General features: G+C 52.2%; 1 protein-coding gene across 1 annotated transcript in view; it reads left to right on the plus strand.

Annotated features, from left to right (window-relative positions):
- Nucleotides 1-2,623: 2,623 nt before the first annotated feature.
- PDE10A (phosphodiesterase 10A) overlaps nucleotides 2,624-18,451 on the plus strand; it is a 291,717-nt gene continuing 275,889 nt past the window's right edge. The window contains 3 exon segments of the mRNA XM_059940850.1: nucleotides 2,624-2,700; nucleotides 2,702-3,051; nucleotides 3,054-3,479. Of these exon segments, the coding sequence (XP_059796833.1) occupies nucleotides 2,624-2,700; nucleotides 2,702-3,051; nucleotides 3,054-3,479 (853 nt within the window).

Raw genomic sequence — 18,451 nt, forward strand, 5'->3', positions numbered from 1 at the left:
ATGCAGAGTGCACTTAACTGTGAGCCAGCGTGTTTATTCCTAAAAGGCTTGGAGTAACAAATGTTTAGTGACAGTCTTCTCCTTCTCCTGATATATCATCACTAAGGAAGCTCAAAGCGAAGGAAAAGAATCCGCAAGAAACACATTCTACAGGTGTTGCCACACCTGAACACAGGGGTGAGTGACACCGCCTTTATGTCTATGTGTTCGTAATTTACATCTTGACTACACAATATTTCATAAAGAAAGGAACTGTGGCTGGGCGCCTATTAGACTTGTATTAACAGAAATGGACTCCAGCATTAAGTAGGGAGAACACTTAACAGATAGATGTAACCGATAATCAGTAAACTCCTCATCGTGTTTCTTTTCCGTTGTCAGGCTTTGTCGTTTTTAATTTGTCCAGGAAATGTGTGCCTTCCAGCAATCATTTGGAGAAAAGAAGGAAGAAAAATAGAAAGAGGTTGATTCCAGAAAAGGGTTACTGAAAATTCTAAAGTTTGCGTCCTGGTTTAACAAAGACCCGGAGAACAAATATTTGACGTTTTCCATCCCGCGCCCTGCACTCCGCGCTCCCACGGCTTAATTCAAGTTAAAGGCAAATTTTCTTGTAACAGGAAAGTCACTTTAATGACTCCAGAAAGGCAACTAAAGAAACTTAAACGACAAGTAGAAACATTTTGCCTGTAAAAGAACGAACAGTAAACACTCCAAGGAGAAACGCGTCCTCCCCAAACCTGCGGGCAGCCCAGGACACCCTCCCCGCGGGGCCGAGCGCTCAGCCCGCGCGAATTGCCGACTCTCAGGAAAGTAACAGGTGTCAGAGCTGCGCGGCCCAGAAACGTCAGCCTGGAGGCTGCAGCAGCAGACCAGGCAGCACGGCTCGGTCGTTGTCGTTTTTTCTTCGCCGGAAAAAAAAATGCAAATGCAACGGACAAAATCCCCCCTCAGTAAGGTAAGAACCACTAGAATCTTCTGCTTCTTCCGCAAAGTTAAGAATTCCGATCCAGTGAGTGCCAGGGTCGGCGCGCGTTAACAAGCGACGGTCCGAGTCCGCCCTGCAGTCGCGGAAAACGCCCGGGTACTTTGGAGAGGGGGGGGTAGCCGCACAGCCTCCCAGGCGCCCCACCGGCCCAGTTTGGTGCAAATACCAGTATGCCCTTTTCCACTGTGGGTGTCTGGATGGGAGTGAGGAAAAGCAGACTAGGGAAGAATCTGGAGTACGTTTCAAGATAAAAACACCAGAGAACTGGCCGGAGGGAAGAAACAGTTGAGGGCGAGAAAAGACCCCCCAGGCCAAGCGCACGGTGGGGGCCCCGGGCCCTGCGTCACCGGAGCGGCTGCAGCGCCGCGCACACCTGGCGCCCAAGGGACCGCCGTGACCTTCGCGGAAGCTGGGCATCGGCGCGCGTGCTGCCGTCTTGGGAAGGTGACCCAGCCCGGGGAGTCTGGACAGCCCGTCCCACCGTGGGTCAGCAGGCCCGCCGCCCCGGCTCAGACCCGGAGCGCTGCGGCGGCCCCGCTGCGCGCGACTGCCGGACACCGACACCAGCGCATCCGTGCGCGCAGCGCTCCAACTTTCCTAACTTCTGGCGGCCGCTCCTGGTTCTGAGCGCCCATTGGGCGGCACAGTTCTCTTCAGTAGCAACCGTATGGATTGGGGCTGGGGAAGGAGAGACGGGCCGTCGTCCAAGAAAGCCAAAGGTGCGGACGCGGTCCTCAAGGCTTTGGAGTGATGGTCTCCTAGTTTTTCACTAAGGGCAGCCATAGTTTGCCCTTTCCATTTCTCTAACGTGGCCGGGGCAAACTGGGTTGTGCACACAAAGTTCGTTATAAAGTGAGTATTGGAAAGGGAGTACTGGGAACGAACCAGGTTTCTAAACCTTAGATTACTGGAAACAGTATGCCTTGAAGGGAACTCCAACCAAATGTCTGAGTTTGCACTCTCCTGGGAGCTCTGAGCACAGCGCAGCTGGAGCTGCTGGCCCGCCATCAGTAGGGCTCCCGGGCTCGGGCACGGAGCAGGCCGACGTGGCTCGCCCAGCAGTGCACAGCTGGGGCGGCAGCAGGGCGGCGGGTACCGAATGCGCAACACTAGGATGTGAGAACGCCTCGCAGAGACGCAGCGTTTCTCGGCCCTCCCTCCCGGGCTTGGGGCGCCCTGTTAGCACAGGGCCGCCGGGGTGCGGGGCCTGGCGCGGTGAGGCCGAGAAGCTGCGGGGCGCGCTACGGGGGCGCGGGCGGTGGCGGCGTGGGGAGCGCCGGCTCCGCCAGTGGGCGTCTTCTGCAGCCGCTGCCGCTTCCACGGGCAGCGGCACTGCGGCGCTTCTCTCCGCTGCTTTCGAGCAGTCGCGGAGGCTCCGCCAGCGGAGCGCGCGCACACCACGCCACGCTTGCTCCGCAGCCCCTCGCCCCGGCCGGGAGCACGCCCCAGGCCCTCCCACACCCGGCGCGGAACACGACGTGAAGACCGGGCCGAGAGGGAGAGAAGGGCTAGATTGACAGTCGGGCCGAGTGGCCCCGGAGGGCTGGTTCTGAGGGGGCGGAGCCCGCCGAGTCCCGGCCCGCCGCGCGCCCCTCCGGCCCGCGGCCGGCCCCCACCGGCGGCCCGAGGAGGAGGGCCATGGCCGGCCCCGTGGAGCCGCTCGTTCCCCGCCCCCAGGCCCCCCTGCCCGCGGCCGGGAACGAGCCCGGCCCCGGCACTACGCCCGGAGCCCGGGGGCAGCGCAGCCGGCGGGGGGAGCGCGGCGGTCCAGGGCCCGGCCCCCGAGGAGCCTGGTCGCAGCCGGGCCGAGCGCGCCGTGCCCCCGCGCCCTCCCCCCTCGTCCGCAGGCCGCGCCAGCCCCGCGGGGGGCCCCGCCGCCCTGCCTGCGCGCGGCGGCTGGGTCGCAGCCCGCGCTCCCTCCGCGCTCGCCTTCTCCTCCCCTGTCCGCTCCTCCACTCCATCTTCCTTTTACTTCTGGCCGCCGCCCCCTCCGCCCCCTCCTTCTCCTCTCCCCTCCTCATCTGCCTTTCACTTCCCCGTGCGTCTCCCAGGAAGGGAGGGCGCGGCGGCGGCGGCGGCGGCGATGCTGGCGGAGGAGGAGGAGGAGGACAAGAGGCAGCTCCCTTGAGCGTCCCCCCCAGCAGTAGTCACCGCGGCGGCGGGCGGCGGCGGCTCTTCCTCTCCCCTGCGCTCCAGGGCTTGCTGCTGCCAGCTCGCGCCGGGCCCCGGCCGCCGCCGCCGCCGCCCCGGCTCCCGCTCGGCCCGGCGGTCCTCCGCGCGGGCTCCCACGGCTTCCCGGGCGCCGGCGGGGGCTGCCCCGGCCCCGGCCCCGGTCCCAGCCTCGGCGGCGGCGGCCGAACTCCGCGGTGGCCGCGAGGCGCCGGCGCCGCCCTCGTCGCCGCGTCCTCGCTGCTTTTCGGTGCCGACATGGAAGATGGACCTTCTAATAATGCGAGCTGCTTCCGAAGGCTGACGGAGTGTTTCCTGAGCCCCAGTAAGTGCCTGGCTCCACCTTCCCCGCGGTGGGCGGCCGGCAGGGTGCGTGTGCCCAGGGAGTTTGGCGGCCAGCGGGCTTCTCTGGAGGGGCGGGGGGCTCGGCCAGCGGCGGGACACCGGCGTTTCCCAGGCTCCGCGTGAGTGCGGGGGAAGGGTGAGCGGGAGAGCGGCGGGAGGCCAGCGTTAAAACAGGACCTGCTGCCCGCCTCGGGGTCCCGGTGCTGTTTCTGGCCACACTTGCCCTGCACGTCTTTATACTCTCAACTCTGTGATCACTGACGCCAGGCTCGTCTCTTTAGCCTGCGGCCACTAGGCTGGAGTCGAGGCGCTTCTTTCCGCGTGGGGTCCCGCCCGCTGCGTCCCCAGGCTAGGGGAGGGCAGGCCAGGGTCCCGGGACCCCGCGCTCCCAAGCGTGAAGGCGCTCGCGGTTCCCCGGCTGGGTGTCGGCGCCTGGCCGCTGTACCCCCGGACCCCGCAGTGACCCTGTTCCAGAGCGTGGACTAGCCGCGTGGAAGTGGGTGCGCCTCCGCCGAGAGTCCACTTTCTCTAGATCCTGGGGGTTAGCTGGTGGTCGGGTTGGCCAGGGGAAGGACAATGGGGCGTTAGGGTGGAGGAGAAAGGTGCCGCCGGTTCGGACCCCCCGCCCCCCGCCCCGGGATCACGGCCACTCCGCCTCCCCAGCCCCGGGATCGGGGCTGAGAGCGCGCGGGAGCAGGGGTGGCAGAAGGCGTGTCACGGGGGAGGGGGACGGGACTGAGCAGAATCGTCAAGGCAGGTATTTGCTAGAAGGCAGGAGGCGGGAGATGTTAAGGGAAGAGTCGCCGGGTGCACAGAGGAGGGGGTCTCCGTTGTCTTGGATGGAGGGCGAGCGAGGTGAGGACCGGAGACCTGGGGCGGGGCGGGGAGGGAGGTCGCGCCCGCGGAACACCGGGCGACTCCGGCGCCAGCCGGGGCGGGCGCGGCCCCTCGAGGCCCTGGGCGCGGGGCTCCGGCGCCACCGTCCACCGCGTGCGCACCCGAGCCTTTGTCTGCTTCTCGCCGGGGAACCGCGTTTCCGCGGCGCCTTCTCCAGGCAGACTCTTCCAGGGTTGCTGTTGCGGCTTCCGTCTCCCATCTGCCGCTCACTCCGCAGTCCCGGCCGGCCCGCGCCTCCTGGGTACCCGGGGTCTAACCCCTCCTCGCGGCCGGAACTTGTCTGGGCTCACCGCCCGCAGGGCGCCTTTGGGGTGCAGCCCCTGGGCGTGCGAGCGTGTACGGTGCGGCCCGGCAACCCCCCACCCCCTCCCCGCCCAGCCCCGCCCCGCCCCGAGATCCCGCCTCCCTGGCGAGGTTCAGTCCGAGGGGGCCGCGTAGTCCAGCGGCCTCTCGCTTGCTTGCTGGCTGTCTGGAGCCGCTGGCGGCTGTCTCTGCTCATATTTGCCGGTGGACCTGATAGGACATCGGGGCGTGGGCCCTGGGCTCGCAGCTGACCCCTCCATCCCGTAGCCTCCCGTAGTCTGACCCGCACAGCAACTCCCAGGAGTCTGCTTCCCTCGGGCCCCACCTGCGGGTGTTGATTAATTCAGAATGTTGCGGTTCAGGAAGGACATGGTCTGGGCAGGAGTGGCCTCGCCAGCTGCCCTTGGATGTGTTAGGAATGGACATTTTTACTTGCTGAAACAGAGCCTGGTGGCCGTGAACTGAATGAAGGTTGCGGGAGAGGACGGAGCTCCCGACCAGCTCTGACTTGTGTTGGGTTAGTCTGGGGCCTAGAATTGGGGCTCCTGTCTGCCCGCCTCCTCCTGCACTAGTGATTTCCTTCTGTAAAAAATAAACATCTACTCTTTACAGCCGGCAGCTGGTGGGGTGGCAGGAGTGAGGGTGCGGGTCAGAGGCTGCCACATCTCGCATAGGAACGTTTTGGGAAGAACGCTGTGCTGGGGAGACCAGCTGTGCAGGGGTTGTCCTAAAACGAAGTTTCTGTTTGTGTGTTGTTACTGCTGTTTGTCTCGGGTGGGGCAGGTTGTGAGGGATACTGGGGAGAAGAATGAAGATGAACAGCTCAGGTGGGATGGAGATGTCCTAGGGGAATCCCTAGCAGGCTTTCCTTTTGGAAAGACAGAGGACCCCGGAGAAGAGGGCCATCTGACCGCGCTGCCCGCCCCCCTCACCCCCGTGGGAAGTTCCCACAGGGAGAAGCCCAGTGACAATAGACTCAGGAGTTGTTGGGTTTTTTTGTTTGTCTTTTTCTCTAACCAAGTCAGTGAGAGGTAGCTTGGGGTTTGAATAGGAACCAGAATCTTCTTTGGGACGTTACCTAAGGTAGTAAATACTAAGGTTCTTTTAAGCAAAATCTATTATTATACCCACGTCACTGCAAAAGTGGAAAAAGGCTAGATGGCGACTTTAAGGACCATTGCCAGTTTCTGCTCTGACACTGTATCCTTCACGTTGGGGGACTGTTTCTGTCTGTTGCTGCGTGACAAGCCACATTTGTGTGAATGGCTGAAGTACCTGAAGCTTGGCGGACTTTTTTGATATTTGTCAATAAAAGTGAGTCTTTGAGAAAACTTTGGAATTCTATAAGAATGGAAGAACGCCCCAAGTGTATACAGATGTGTCGTGATTGGTGCATGTTTATTCCCTTTTTTTCCGTTCAGTTTGATCTCCTCTAGGTCTAACAAGCAAGTTTTCATGTAAAGGCTGCTGTGTCCAACTGTTGTTTGTAGGAATGCCTGCTTTTTATCATCATCAAAAAGCAAATTGTGTTTTAAAAGTATAATATCCTAGTTCCATTCCTGTCCACTTTGGCTCTGCATTTTGGCTCACACAGATTCACTGGTTCGCTCAGTAACGCACGGAGCAAACACTTACTAAGAGCTACTGCCACTTGCCAGGCGCTGCCCTAGCCGGGCTGCGGTCCAAGAGGATGTCACCCACCAGGAGAAGAGAGCTCCTAAAAGCAGGTGCAGCATTGACGCCCAGTGCTAGAAGGGTCAGTGGTCACTCTACATCCCTATCAGGGTGTTGCTGACTTCACCTTTCATTGCTGACCTCTGAGCTTGTCCTCAGGCACTGGGCTCGAGCACTTTGCTGCTCGGAGAGTTGATGCTGGTTGGAATAGAAAGCAGTCCCCGTGCAGGGAGAGCCCAAATCCTCCCAGAGCGAACTGAGAAGTCCACTTGGCAGCGGGGTGTGTGTGTGTGTGTGTGTGTGTGTGTGTGTGTGTACACATGCACATACACACAGGAAAGGAAAGCCAAGAAGTCGTGCTTCGATAGGCCTGTAGGAGTTGCATTCAGTCTTCCGGAGGAAAGAGCTTACCTTGAGTACACTTGGTGCCGTGGCGGGAAGTGCAGGAAATATACCTGGGGGGCAAGGACTTTACCAGTCGAGTCGGGAACCCTGCCTCAAAGACATCCAGAAGTTAAAGGAAGGTCATTGTCTTTCTCTCCCTCTCACGAATGCTCCCACCGCTCTGCTACTGTAGGTTTCACCAGTTGGCTGCTCCGAATGATGCAGAGTGCTGTAGAAAAGAAAACTGTTGGTCAATGAGAGATCAGAGACAGCAAGAAAAAGGAGCTGGGAAAGATTTGTTAGTGCAGGTGGCAAATCTTCAATACTTCTTCACACAATTTGTGTATTTCTCAAATATTCCAAACAGGAAATGTGTATGTGTCTAGGAATCCTAGACTTTAAATATACTCCACATCCATCACTGACCACTCTTGCTCTGTTTCTTGAGACTTAAGATACTGTGTGGCCAACACTTGAGCAAACTGAGATAAATATGATCCCTTTTAAGAGCAAATGTGTCTACCGCCTAGAAGCTACACTGGACTTCATGTTGAACCTGTTTTTATGGACCTGTTGAGACTGGGACTGCAGAGGGGTGCAAGGCCAACAACACAGCAACCAAACTGGGTATAACTCAATTAATAGCCAACTAACAGGTAATTATTGAGGACCTATTCAGTGCACATCATTTTAGGGAGATGCAAATGATAAGAACTAGTCCCTCAAAGGACCTGGAATATAGATAGGATACCTACCAAGATAACCAGCAAAGGAAGGCTGGGAACTCTTGCTGCCAGGCCAGGGTGCAGGTCATGAAACGGCCAGGCGTAGTGGAGGTGCCTACGTCTGTTTTGGCTGGAGGAATCAGGGCTTAAATCCAAAGGGCAAACTGTTTAAACCGGGTGGAACTATTTAGATTCATTAATTTTAATTTCGTGAAATTCCTCTTTTAATTTCAAAAAGCTTCCATGAACAAAGATAATCCCTAAAAATTTAAATGACCAATGGTGGAGACAGTAGAAGATGGTGTCTTCTACAGTGTCAACCTGATATATTAACTTTAGGTAATTTCTGCATCTAAAACTTTTTCTACCCCATTAAGAAAAATGAATGCGGTACGATAGATAAATTAGTGATGGTAACGTAGCATGGTGATTGTAGTTATTAAGACTGTACCGCATATTTGAAAGTGGCTAGGAGAGTAGATCTTAACAGTCCTCATCACACACACACACACACACACACACACACACACACACAAAATGCAGTGTGCTAGATGATTACGAGATTTCGTTTACGATAAAGCAGGTTAAACTTGGTGTGGTGAACATTTTACCAGTTAATACATTGTTAGTTTTTGTTTGTTTAAAAACAGCTCATGAGGTCCGAGAAGGAAAGAAACTATAATTTTCGTGAGAAAGGAATATTTCTGTCTTAAAAGGAGAACTCTTAGTTTTAATTCAAAACATTTTAATTTCCTTTTAAAATGTAAATCAGTCCCCTTCAGCTGATCTAAGTCTGTCTAAGGGAAAACTCCACAGCGATAGAATCGCTCAAATCTTACAAAGGAAGCAGAGGACGCCTAGCACTCTGATTTTATTTGTAGCATTTACCACTTTCTGGAATTCTTGTGCTCATTTACTGGCCTACTTGTTTACTGCCTGTCTTCCCTGTGCAGAAGGCAAGCTTGGTGCCAGCCTGAGGGCAGGGGCTTGTCTTACTTGCTTACATCTCTGAGCCTGGAAAGGTGGCGGACACATATGTGGAAGGAGGTCAGATATTTGTGTTGAAAATTCAGAGATGAACGGAAACGAACAACAACGTGATGTCCGCCTTCAAGGAACTCAGAAGTTGAAGGCCACTCATCGAAAGCGTCCTTGGCCTTGGCCCTTGTCCTGAGGAGCCAGGATTCCACCGTGGGTGAGAAAGAGCCACTGTGGTCAGAGCGCACGGCTGAGCACAGAGACGAGCCAGCTGACAAGCAGGTTCCCGGGGGAGGCCGTGCGGACGCTCTGGGACCCAGAGCTGAGCCCCGTCTCCTCCGAGGGCCCCAGAAAGGTTCCAGAGGAGCTGGGCTGGGGCTCGCGGTGGAGGGTGCTTCCAGCCAGGGCTGGGCGGGGCCGGGTTCTGGGGAAAGCCTTTCTGGCCAGGGGAGGCACGTCGGAGGCTGCTGTCAGGAGGCAGGTGGGGCGAGGCCTGGGGAGGGAGGCTGGCGAGGCTGAGAGGATTTTTCTGGACCAGCGCCGAGAGCCTCACAGTTATCCTTTGAGGGACCCTACAGAAGAGGGAAGGTAGGAAGGCAGGAAGCCCACCTTCCGTGGTGGAGCTGGGCTCGTGGGCGATGCAGACAGAGGGCTCGGGTCTGTGGCGGGCACGGCCGGTGAGAAGAGGCGGGCCTGAGCCAGGCAGGCAGCACGTGAAAGGCAGCCCGAGGCAGGGAGGATGGCAGCCATCGCTGACACGGCGGGCGGCCGGGTGAGGCGAGGGCAGAGGGCCGCTCGGGTCCTGACGGGAGGCTTGGGCTGCGTGTGGTGTCCTGAGAAAAGAGGGGCTGGCACTGAGCCCCTCCTCTGGGCTGAGCGTCGTCGGTGCCTACGTGCCATGGTGGAGACGCTGAGCGATCAGGCATACAAAGCAAAAGTGTCAACCGTCAGGAAGATCAAGTGCCGTAAGAGTTGGCAGGTTTGAGCGGTCTGTGAGGGTCTCTCTGGGTAGAGGAGGTTAAACTGCAGATGTTAGAGAAAGAGCGCCCCAGGCCGAGGGAGACCCCCGGAACCGAGCGAGGGCCTCGATGCTGGGGCTCTGAGCCCAGGGGAACACCGTGCCGGTGGAACGAAGATCACGAGGCACACGGGCCAGGTTAGGGCTTTGGAAAATTTGCATCTTACTCCCCGTGCAAGGGGCAGGTCCTGGAAGGTTCTAAGCAGTTGTGATCTCAGAAGTTCATTCTGGCTGCAGCTTGGTGAGTGAATCTAGGGTCTGCGGGGGAAACGGAGGACCCGAAGGCCACCACGGTAGCCAGGACAAGAGACACGGGTGGCTTGGACTAGGGCGATGGCGACGGAAGTGGAATCCGTCGAACCCCGTACCTTCGGGAGATGTTAGAACACGTCAGACGAGCGGGCGGGTCGGCTACTTGGAATAAGGGGGACTGAGGACCAAGAATAGGGCCCAGGGCTTTAGCTGGAGCACAGGCCGCAAGGTGGAACTGTGCCCAGCGGGGGGAGCTGGCACGGGGGCGGCTAGGGACCAGGCGTCCTGTTGGGCTGTGTTGAGTCTGAGATGCCTGCTGCGCAGTTTAGTGGAGATGGTAAGAAGGCAGGTGGGTAAGTAAGTCTGGAAATCAGAGGGTTGATGGACCAAGCCCGGAGAATAAAGACTATAGTCATGGTGTCTAAAACCCTGGGGCCGTGTGCCCCCCACCGAGAGTGGGCAGATGCTTTGCGTGACCGGGAGGGCTTTGATGGAGTCGGCTAAGGAGCGGGCGTGTGGTGCGGTGTAGGTGCTCCCCCAGTCTGCTGAGTGACAGGAGGGCTCTGGAACCCTGCGGAGGGAACTGATGAGGTGTGTGACTCTGCAGGTGGGCGTTGAAGCCATGGCGCTGAATGGGAACCTGAAATAAACAGTGGGAGTGAGGAGAGGGCAGGAGTCAGAGCTGACAGAAGGGAAGGCGCCGTGGAAGCCCTGAGAAGGGGTGGTGCGAGAGCGAGGAGGTGAAACGGGCCGGAACGACCGTGTTGTGGAATTTGGAAGAAGAACCTCGAGGCAGAGGCAGCTGGGGCGCCACCAGCGACCTCTGTCCAGGGCTTCCGAGTGGAGTGGCGGAGGCGGAGAGCCACCTTCAGGGGCTGAGGAGTCGGTGGGGACTCACTCAGGCGCTTTAGTCCTCAGAGGAGGGAAGGGGAGACGTCGCCCCGTATCTACAGGGAGAGAAGAGCTGGCTTTTCCCCACGTAGGACTGGCTGGAGAGTGTTTATTTGTTGAGGAAAAGGCGTTTGAAGAGTAGGAAAAAAGAGAACAGAGCAGAACCTTAGAGAAGCTGGGAGCAATGGAACGTAGTGGGCACGAGAGGGCTTGGGACAGCAAGGGGACCTTGTCCTCGGAGAGAATGGTGGGAAGAGCGGGTGTGGGTGCTGAGAAGGTTTGGGTGGAGAGAGGGAATGGGAAGAATTAACAGCGCCTTCACAAGATCCTCTCTTCCCATTTCCCTGACTGGACAACCTTGCGGGCACGTGGGGGTGAGCGGAGTAGGAGGGCCAGCCCCGAGGAAGACGAGCTGCCCCGGGCCACGCAAGAGTCAAGAGTACGGTCGCAGGTCCTGCCCAGGCTGGAGAGGACGGACTCGTGACTGGATGGTTAGCTGAGGGATGGGAATGACGGAGAACTTTTTAGAAGGGAACTTATATGATTGAAGGGACAGTTGAGGAAGACTTGCCCATCCGTGGTGTGTAGAGAGGCTTGCGTGAGAGCGAGCGGCACAGAGCCCGTGCACACACACTTCTGCATTTAAAGAGTACGCGGAACACTTGTAAGCTCTCCGTACACATCTTGGTGAAAAGGGCCCAGTGGGATGAAATTTGAGAGGCGTCTTGAGGGAGAAAGAGTGTTTCGTATGTGGAGCTGAGCAAGGCCCTGGACAGAGGCAGGAGGGTAGGAACGTACAGTCGGAATCCAGGAAACAGGAAGTGGGATGATTGGATGGTGGTGAGGGCTTCACGCAGAAGAGACGGAAAGGTGGAGCTGGTAGGACGGAGCAAGGAAAGACTGTCAGGTCCTCCCCTGGAGGCCATTCGAAAGTCTCACTGGGGAAGGCGTGGGAGGTGCCGAGGTACGCAGTGTTATCAGATGACGTAGCACGCAGATGTTTATCGAGGGTCTGCCGTGTACCAGTTGCGGTCGTAATCACCAGTAATGGATATGTCCAGACCCGTCCTTGCCTTCAAGGAGGGATGCGGACAGGATAAAAGGCCGTCTCGGACAACTGATGGAGGCGTGCATAGGCGTGAAGAACACTCTTTAATGGCATCCATTGCCCACTGTACACAGGGCCATTTGCTTGACATCCTGAGCTTCTGGCCCAGGTCACGCCGTCTCCTGCGACAGGGCTTCCTCCCCGATGCCAGCTGCGGGGACCCCTGGAATCCCGCCCTGCCCCCCAGCTTGCTCACCGGCCCCGTCTGTGTCTCCCTAATGCCTGGCGCTTGTAGGCGCCCACGCTTGCGTGTGCTCCGTGAGGGCAGGCAGCATGTTTTCTTCTTTTTCTTAACCTCAGGGCCTAGCACAGTGCAAAGCACAGCAAGTCTAATGCATAAGTAAGTGAAGGTGTTTAAACGGGAGAAAACGATCAAAGTGGTCCTTTAAAAATGTTAGTTTTTGCAAAGGAAGGGAATAATAAAATAAGTAATGTGGTTGATAAATTTTGCTAGCATAACTTGAAATTCCACTTGATTCTTTTTTCTTTTTCATGTGATCCAAATACACTGTTTGGCACCAATGACCAGGGCTTCTGAGTTACGGAGAGCACAGCATGTTTGTCCGCCTGAGCTGCTGGATGGGGAGCTCTAGGGGCGGCACCAGGAGACGATAGGAGGAGTGGGGCATAAGTGTGTAGAGCATTTTGGACGCCTCAGCTTTAGTTCCTGAGGCGGTGATAAAGAGCTTTTTACTTTGACAAAAACATTTTCTACACGAGGAAAGAGAAAGTGTTGCTTATGAAGTGCTGAAACAATGCCATGTGTTTGGATGTGATGAATTATTTAAAAGAATAAGCATATTTGGACTTGTAAGTTGGTAACTACTCTGTAAGAAGCAATTTTGCATGAAGAGCAGGTCACTGCTGGAGCAAAGCATCATGGGTGTATGGTATTCAAGTTGTACTTCTCTGTGCGTGACGTAATTGTGTGCTTCTGTTTTGGAGTTTTAGCAGCTTCCAGAATAAACATCTTAAATGATATCCAGAAGGGCTTGATTACTATGGTTTTCTAGATTTGGTAATTATATATTTATCTTTGCTATTAGGATTACATACATTTTCACATTTTCTTTTTCTCCCAGGACCAGAAGTTTACTTTGAAAAACATTCTTGTGTCCTCAGTCATCACGCCTTTTTAGGATAATACTCTTTGTGTCTCATGATTAAATATGTCATCTAATTATTTTTTTTATAAAACTGCAGTGATTAAAACAATGTGGTACTGGCGTGTGAACAGACAGACCAGTACAACAGAATAGAAAGGCCTTAGAACAGAGCCAGACTCATAAAGGAATTTAGTGTATTTTAAAAGTGTCACCTCATATAGGAGGAGTAGAGATAGACTACTGAATAAATGATTTGGGGACCACTAGGTAGTCATCTGGAAAAAAAATAAAATTAGAGCATACCTTTTACTATACCTCCAGGATAAATTCCGTATGGATCATATGTTTAAATATATATTTAAAAATATACCATAGATGCTGGCACAGAAACAGAAATATAGATCAATGGAACAGAATAGAAAGCCCAGAGATAAACCCACGCACATATGGTCACCTTATCTTTGATAAAGGAGGCAAGAATATACAGTGGAGAAAAGACAGCCTCTTCAATAAGTGGTGCTGGGAAAACTGGACAGGTACATGTGAAAGTATGAAATTAGAACACTCCCTAACACCATACACAAAAATAAACTCAAAATGGATTAAAGACCTAAATGTAAGGCCAGACACTATCAAACTCTTAGAGGAAAACATAGGCAGAACACTCTATGACGTAAATCACAGCAAGATCCTTTTTGACCCACCTCCTAGAGAAATGGAAATAAAAACAAAAATAAACAAGTGGGACCTAATGAAACTTAAAAGCTTTTGCACAGCAAAGGAAACCGTAAACAAGATGAAAAGACAACCCTCAGAATGGGAGAAAATATTTGCAGATGAAGCAGCTGACAAAGGATTAATCTCCAAAATTTATAAGCAGCTCATGCAGCTCAATATCAAAAAAAAAAACCCAGTCCAAAAATGGGCAGAAAACCTAAATAGACATTTCTCCAAAGAAGATATACAGATTGCCAACAAACACATGAAAGAATGCTCAACATCATTAATCATTAGAGAAATGCAAATCAAAACTACAATGAGATATCATCTCACACCGGTTAGAATAGCCATCATCAAAAAAATCTGCAAACAATAAATGCTGGAGAGGGTGTGGAGAAAAGGGAACCCACGTGCACTGTTGGTGGGAATGTAAATTGATAACAGCCACTATGGGGAACAGTATGGAGGTTCCTTAAAAAACTACAAATAGAACTACCATACGACCCAGCAAGCCCACTACTGGGCATATACCCTGAGAAAACCATAATTCAAAAAGAGTCATGTACCAAAATGTTCATTGCAGCTCTATTTATAATAGCCAGGACATGGAAGCAACCTAAGTGTCCATCAACAGATGAATGGATAAAGAAGATGTGGCACATATATACAATGGAATATTACTCAGCCATAAAAAGAAACGAAATTGAGTCATTTGTAGTGAGGTGGATGGACCTAGAGTCTGTCATACAGAGTGAAGTAAGTCAGAAAGAGAAAAACAAATACCGTATGCTAACACATATATATGGAATCTAAGGAAAAAAAAAAAAAAGGTCAGAAGAACCTAGGGGCAAGACGGGAATAAAGATGCAGACCTACTAGAGAAAGGACTTGAGGATACGGGGAGGGGAAGGGTAAGCTGGGACAAAGTGAGAGAGTGGCATGGACATATATACACTACCAAACGTAAAATAGATAGCTAGTGGGAAGCAGCCGCATAGCACAGGGAGATCAGCTCTGTGCTTTGTGACCACCTAGAGGGGTGGGATAGGGAGGGTGGGAGGGAGGGAGATGCAAGAGGGAGAGATATGGGAACATACGTATATGTATAACTGATTCACTTCGTTATAAAGCAGAAACTAACACACTATTGTAAAGCAATTATACTCCAATAAAGATGTTAAAAAAAATAATAAAAAATGTACCATAGAAAGAAGAAAAATGAGGAAATTCCTTTCTAGCCTTGGAGTAGGAAGAGCCTTTAAATGTGACTCAAAATCTGGAAGTAATCAAAGAAAAGATGGAGAAGTGAGTCTACATTAGCAAAAACACCTTTTGATGGCCCTAAATACCATAAGCAAAAATCACAATATATTCCTGCGCATCTCCCGTGCGGTGACGCCCTCTGCCTTCCTGTGCTGTCTCTATCCTGCTTCCTACAGGACAGTTAGGGCTCCAGCAGCACCAAACTGTTCTTAACCGTCAGCCCTAGAAAAAAACACTAATAGCCCACATCACAGCATAGGGCCAACCTTCCTAACATACGAAGAGCTCCTAGAAATGGTTAAGAAAAAGAACAACCCAATTAAAAATTAGTCGAAGGATATGGACACAAAGATGCTCAACCTCATTCGTGATAAGATAAATGCCATTTCAAGTCACACTGAGGTACCGTTTTCTCCTGTCAGGTTTGCAGAAATTAATAAATTTTATAACACACTATTGGCAATTTTATGAGGAAGCAGGTACTGGCATGCATTCCCGGTGGGAGCATGCACTGGTACAGCCCCGGAAGAGGGCAATTTGGCAGTATCGATCAGTATTAAAGATGCATGTACCCATTGAATCAATAATTCCACTTCTGGGAATTTATCATTCAGATAGACTCACACTTGGGCAAGATGACTTAACGAGGTATTAATATATTGCAGCACTGGTTGAAGAGAACGTTGGAAGAAACCACCTGAAGGCCTACCTGTAGGGGCCTGGCTAAATAAAATCTGTAGCAGTGAAACAAAGGTACTAAAGCTCTTCCAGATATATCGCTATGTGAAGAAAGCAAAATGTAAAGCAATGCACACATGTACACACACAATTTTGTGTTAGAAAGGACAATAAAAGTGTATACCTGTGTGTGTCTGTGTTGCATAAAGAAACGGGGCAGAAACTCAGGGAAGCGCCCACAGCACTTTCTCTGCAGGACTGGTGGAGATGGGGGGCCTGGGAACGAGTTGTAGGGAGACTTCAGTGTATACCTTTTATATTTTTTGATTTTTGAATAACAATTTATTACCCATTCAAAAATTAAATTTAAAAATAAGTAAGATTTTACTGAAATGCCGTTTAACTAATTGTAGTCGTCCTACTTTGTGGTTCACGTTATCCTTTTTTTTTTTATTGTCCTCCTATTGAGATCATAGTTGATTTTTCAGCCCCTGAAGTTTGTTCACTTGATTTCTGCCTTTCTCTAGCCTCCCACTTACTTCTCCTACACAAGATCTCAAAATGTCAAACCATGAATATTAAAGAAAAAAGTCACATGCATCAATACCTCTCATACTTACCAACTCCTTTTCTACGTCATGCACAGATTTGAAAATGGAAGAAAAAAAGTCACTTCTATTTTAATGTAATTTCTGACTCTGATAGAGTCTATGGATTCACATTTAAGATATGAACTATTGTTTACACTGTTGGAGAGCTGCCCGGCCAGCTTCATCTGGTAGAAATCACTACATTTTGGCAAGAAACTGAACGTCTTCCCTGTGAAAACGTGGGCTTTACATTTTAGCGCTTCTTAAGTGAGTGGAAATGTAGCCTCCAGTTGTCTTGCGACTTAATAATACCCCTCAACAGGGGCCACAGCAGTTCATTATAATTTATTCTCGTTACAGTGATTGGATTTTTTCCTTTTGAGCAGGGACAGTGTGAACTCATGCATTCATTCCTCAGCAGACACGGGCTGAGCCGCTGTGGGAGCTGCCTGGCCGGACCCGATGAAAGCCTGCCCCTGACCTCAGAGACCTTGCTGTCCAGCAAGGATACTGCCCTCCTTCTGGCTGTGCCTTTGTGGTGGAAACATTCTTTAGATGCTCCCATTTGATCTATTCTCTGATTTTATTTTGGGTTTAAAGTTAATATTCACCATTTCTCTCGGTATCTAAGTGGGTTTCTTTCTAACCTCCTTAGTTATCAACCCTGCTGATTTTCCTGTGTTCTGCTTATAATGTTGACATTTTTCTTTGTCTTATCGCTTAGTATTATTTCCTCCTAGTCCACCCATTGGTTTTATTTTAGCTGCTACTTCCTTCCTAGTTACTGGAGTTTGTGCAAACCCTTTTCTAACCTTAAATGTCAGCCTTCCACTACCCTAACCAAGTTCTCTGACCCACATATTCATGCTTCTGGGGTCTTGACACAGTTAATCCATGCTACACACCCTAGCCTTGGGGATGCAGACATTGCCAGCTTGCACATACTTAAGCCTCTTTCTTGAAGGCACGGTTTTCCCATAGTAGCCAGGTTTTCAGGGAGAGCCCTGATGATTATTGCTCTTTTTTCCTGGAGTGAGGGATGTGGATCAGGTGTGTGTGTGGGGGGCGGAATCCTAGTTCTTTCACTCTGCTGAGGACTGCAGATACTTTCAGAGGATTTTCAGGTCGCTGGGAATGCCTTTATCTTAAAGGTTATTCTTTATTAACGTTAATGCTCTAGTTTAATTGCATTTCTCCTAAGATCCTACCATAGCTGTAGAGTTTTGGCACCTATGTGTCTTGTAAGCGTTCTGTTCTTTTTGTCAAAGGGGCCATCGTTAGGAAATTTGTCATTTTTTTTTTCTAAGTGATTTTTGAACTCTTTTTGTTTTGTATTGGTACATTTTTTAATGTCTCCTGGCCAGATTTTCAAGATTCCAGATTATTACGGCTTCTTGTATCTGGGTTATGGTCTGGTGAGAACTACCCCATATTGCTCTTATGGCAAGGTACCAGGGTGTGGGACGACCCAGTCTTTTTGCAGATGTCATTATGAGACAGAGATCTGCCCTGGGGAGGGGGTGTGTGTGGAGAGAGATACAAACAGTTCATACTCTTGTTCATTTTTTCTTTCTTTGTTGATACACTGCTGGCCCTGGTCAGTATTTCCTAGCGCGTTGGGACTGGCGACTTCTCAGTAAGGAGAAGCAGAGGGTCTGAGGTGTTAAGAAATGGGTCTGTGTCGCTGTTTGTTAAGCAGATGCCGAGGACACAGCATAACCCGGTGCTTGTGGAGTTAGGCGAGCCCACGTTGGAGCGAAGACGAGACGAGATGACGTGTTATCCAGTGTTGGCAACGGCGCCTTGAACAGAGTTAGTGCCAGAGCACAGTCGCCCGTCCTCACGCCCCTGGGCTCTGAGCGAACCCCGTGAGACAGGCTTTGCTGGGAGGGAAGCACAGCAGCCCTGCGAGGGCATCATCTGGCGGGGAGATGGTCGAGTGGCAAAGGGAAACGAAGAAAAAGGCTGCCTCGAGCAGCCGATTGGCTGGGAAAGGTGTTTCTTTGTCGTTGCAGGAAGTACGGCTTCTGGAAACACTGATACCAGGAAATGGCTGGAGCCTTAGAGCAATTCCAGTTTCTTGGCAAGGAGTTAAAGGAAAGTGTGTTGAAAATAAAAGGGAAGAATTTTTGGAAAGAGAAAGAACTGAAAAACAGTGATTGTCATTAGAATTCTTGCATTTAGGGGAATCTATTTTTTGAACGGCTAATATAGTCATTTCCCCCGTTTGTGGAGGTTCTGCAGTTGCAACATCTTTGACCTCCATTTTCTCGTGTCCCTGAACTGTTCACTCTCACTTGGCCTGACTAAAGAGGGACGTTTCTATGGGGCCTCCCTGCTGCTGCAGTTGAGTGGGAAAGTGCAG

The sequence above is a fragment of the Balaenoptera ricei genome, chromosome 12 (assembly GCF_028023285.1).
Source record: "Balaenoptera ricei isolate mBalRic1 chromosome 12, mBalRic1.hap2, whole genome shotgun sequence".
NCBI lineage: Eukaryota > Metazoa > Chordata > Mammalia > Artiodactyla > Balaenopteridae > Balaenoptera > Balaenoptera ricei.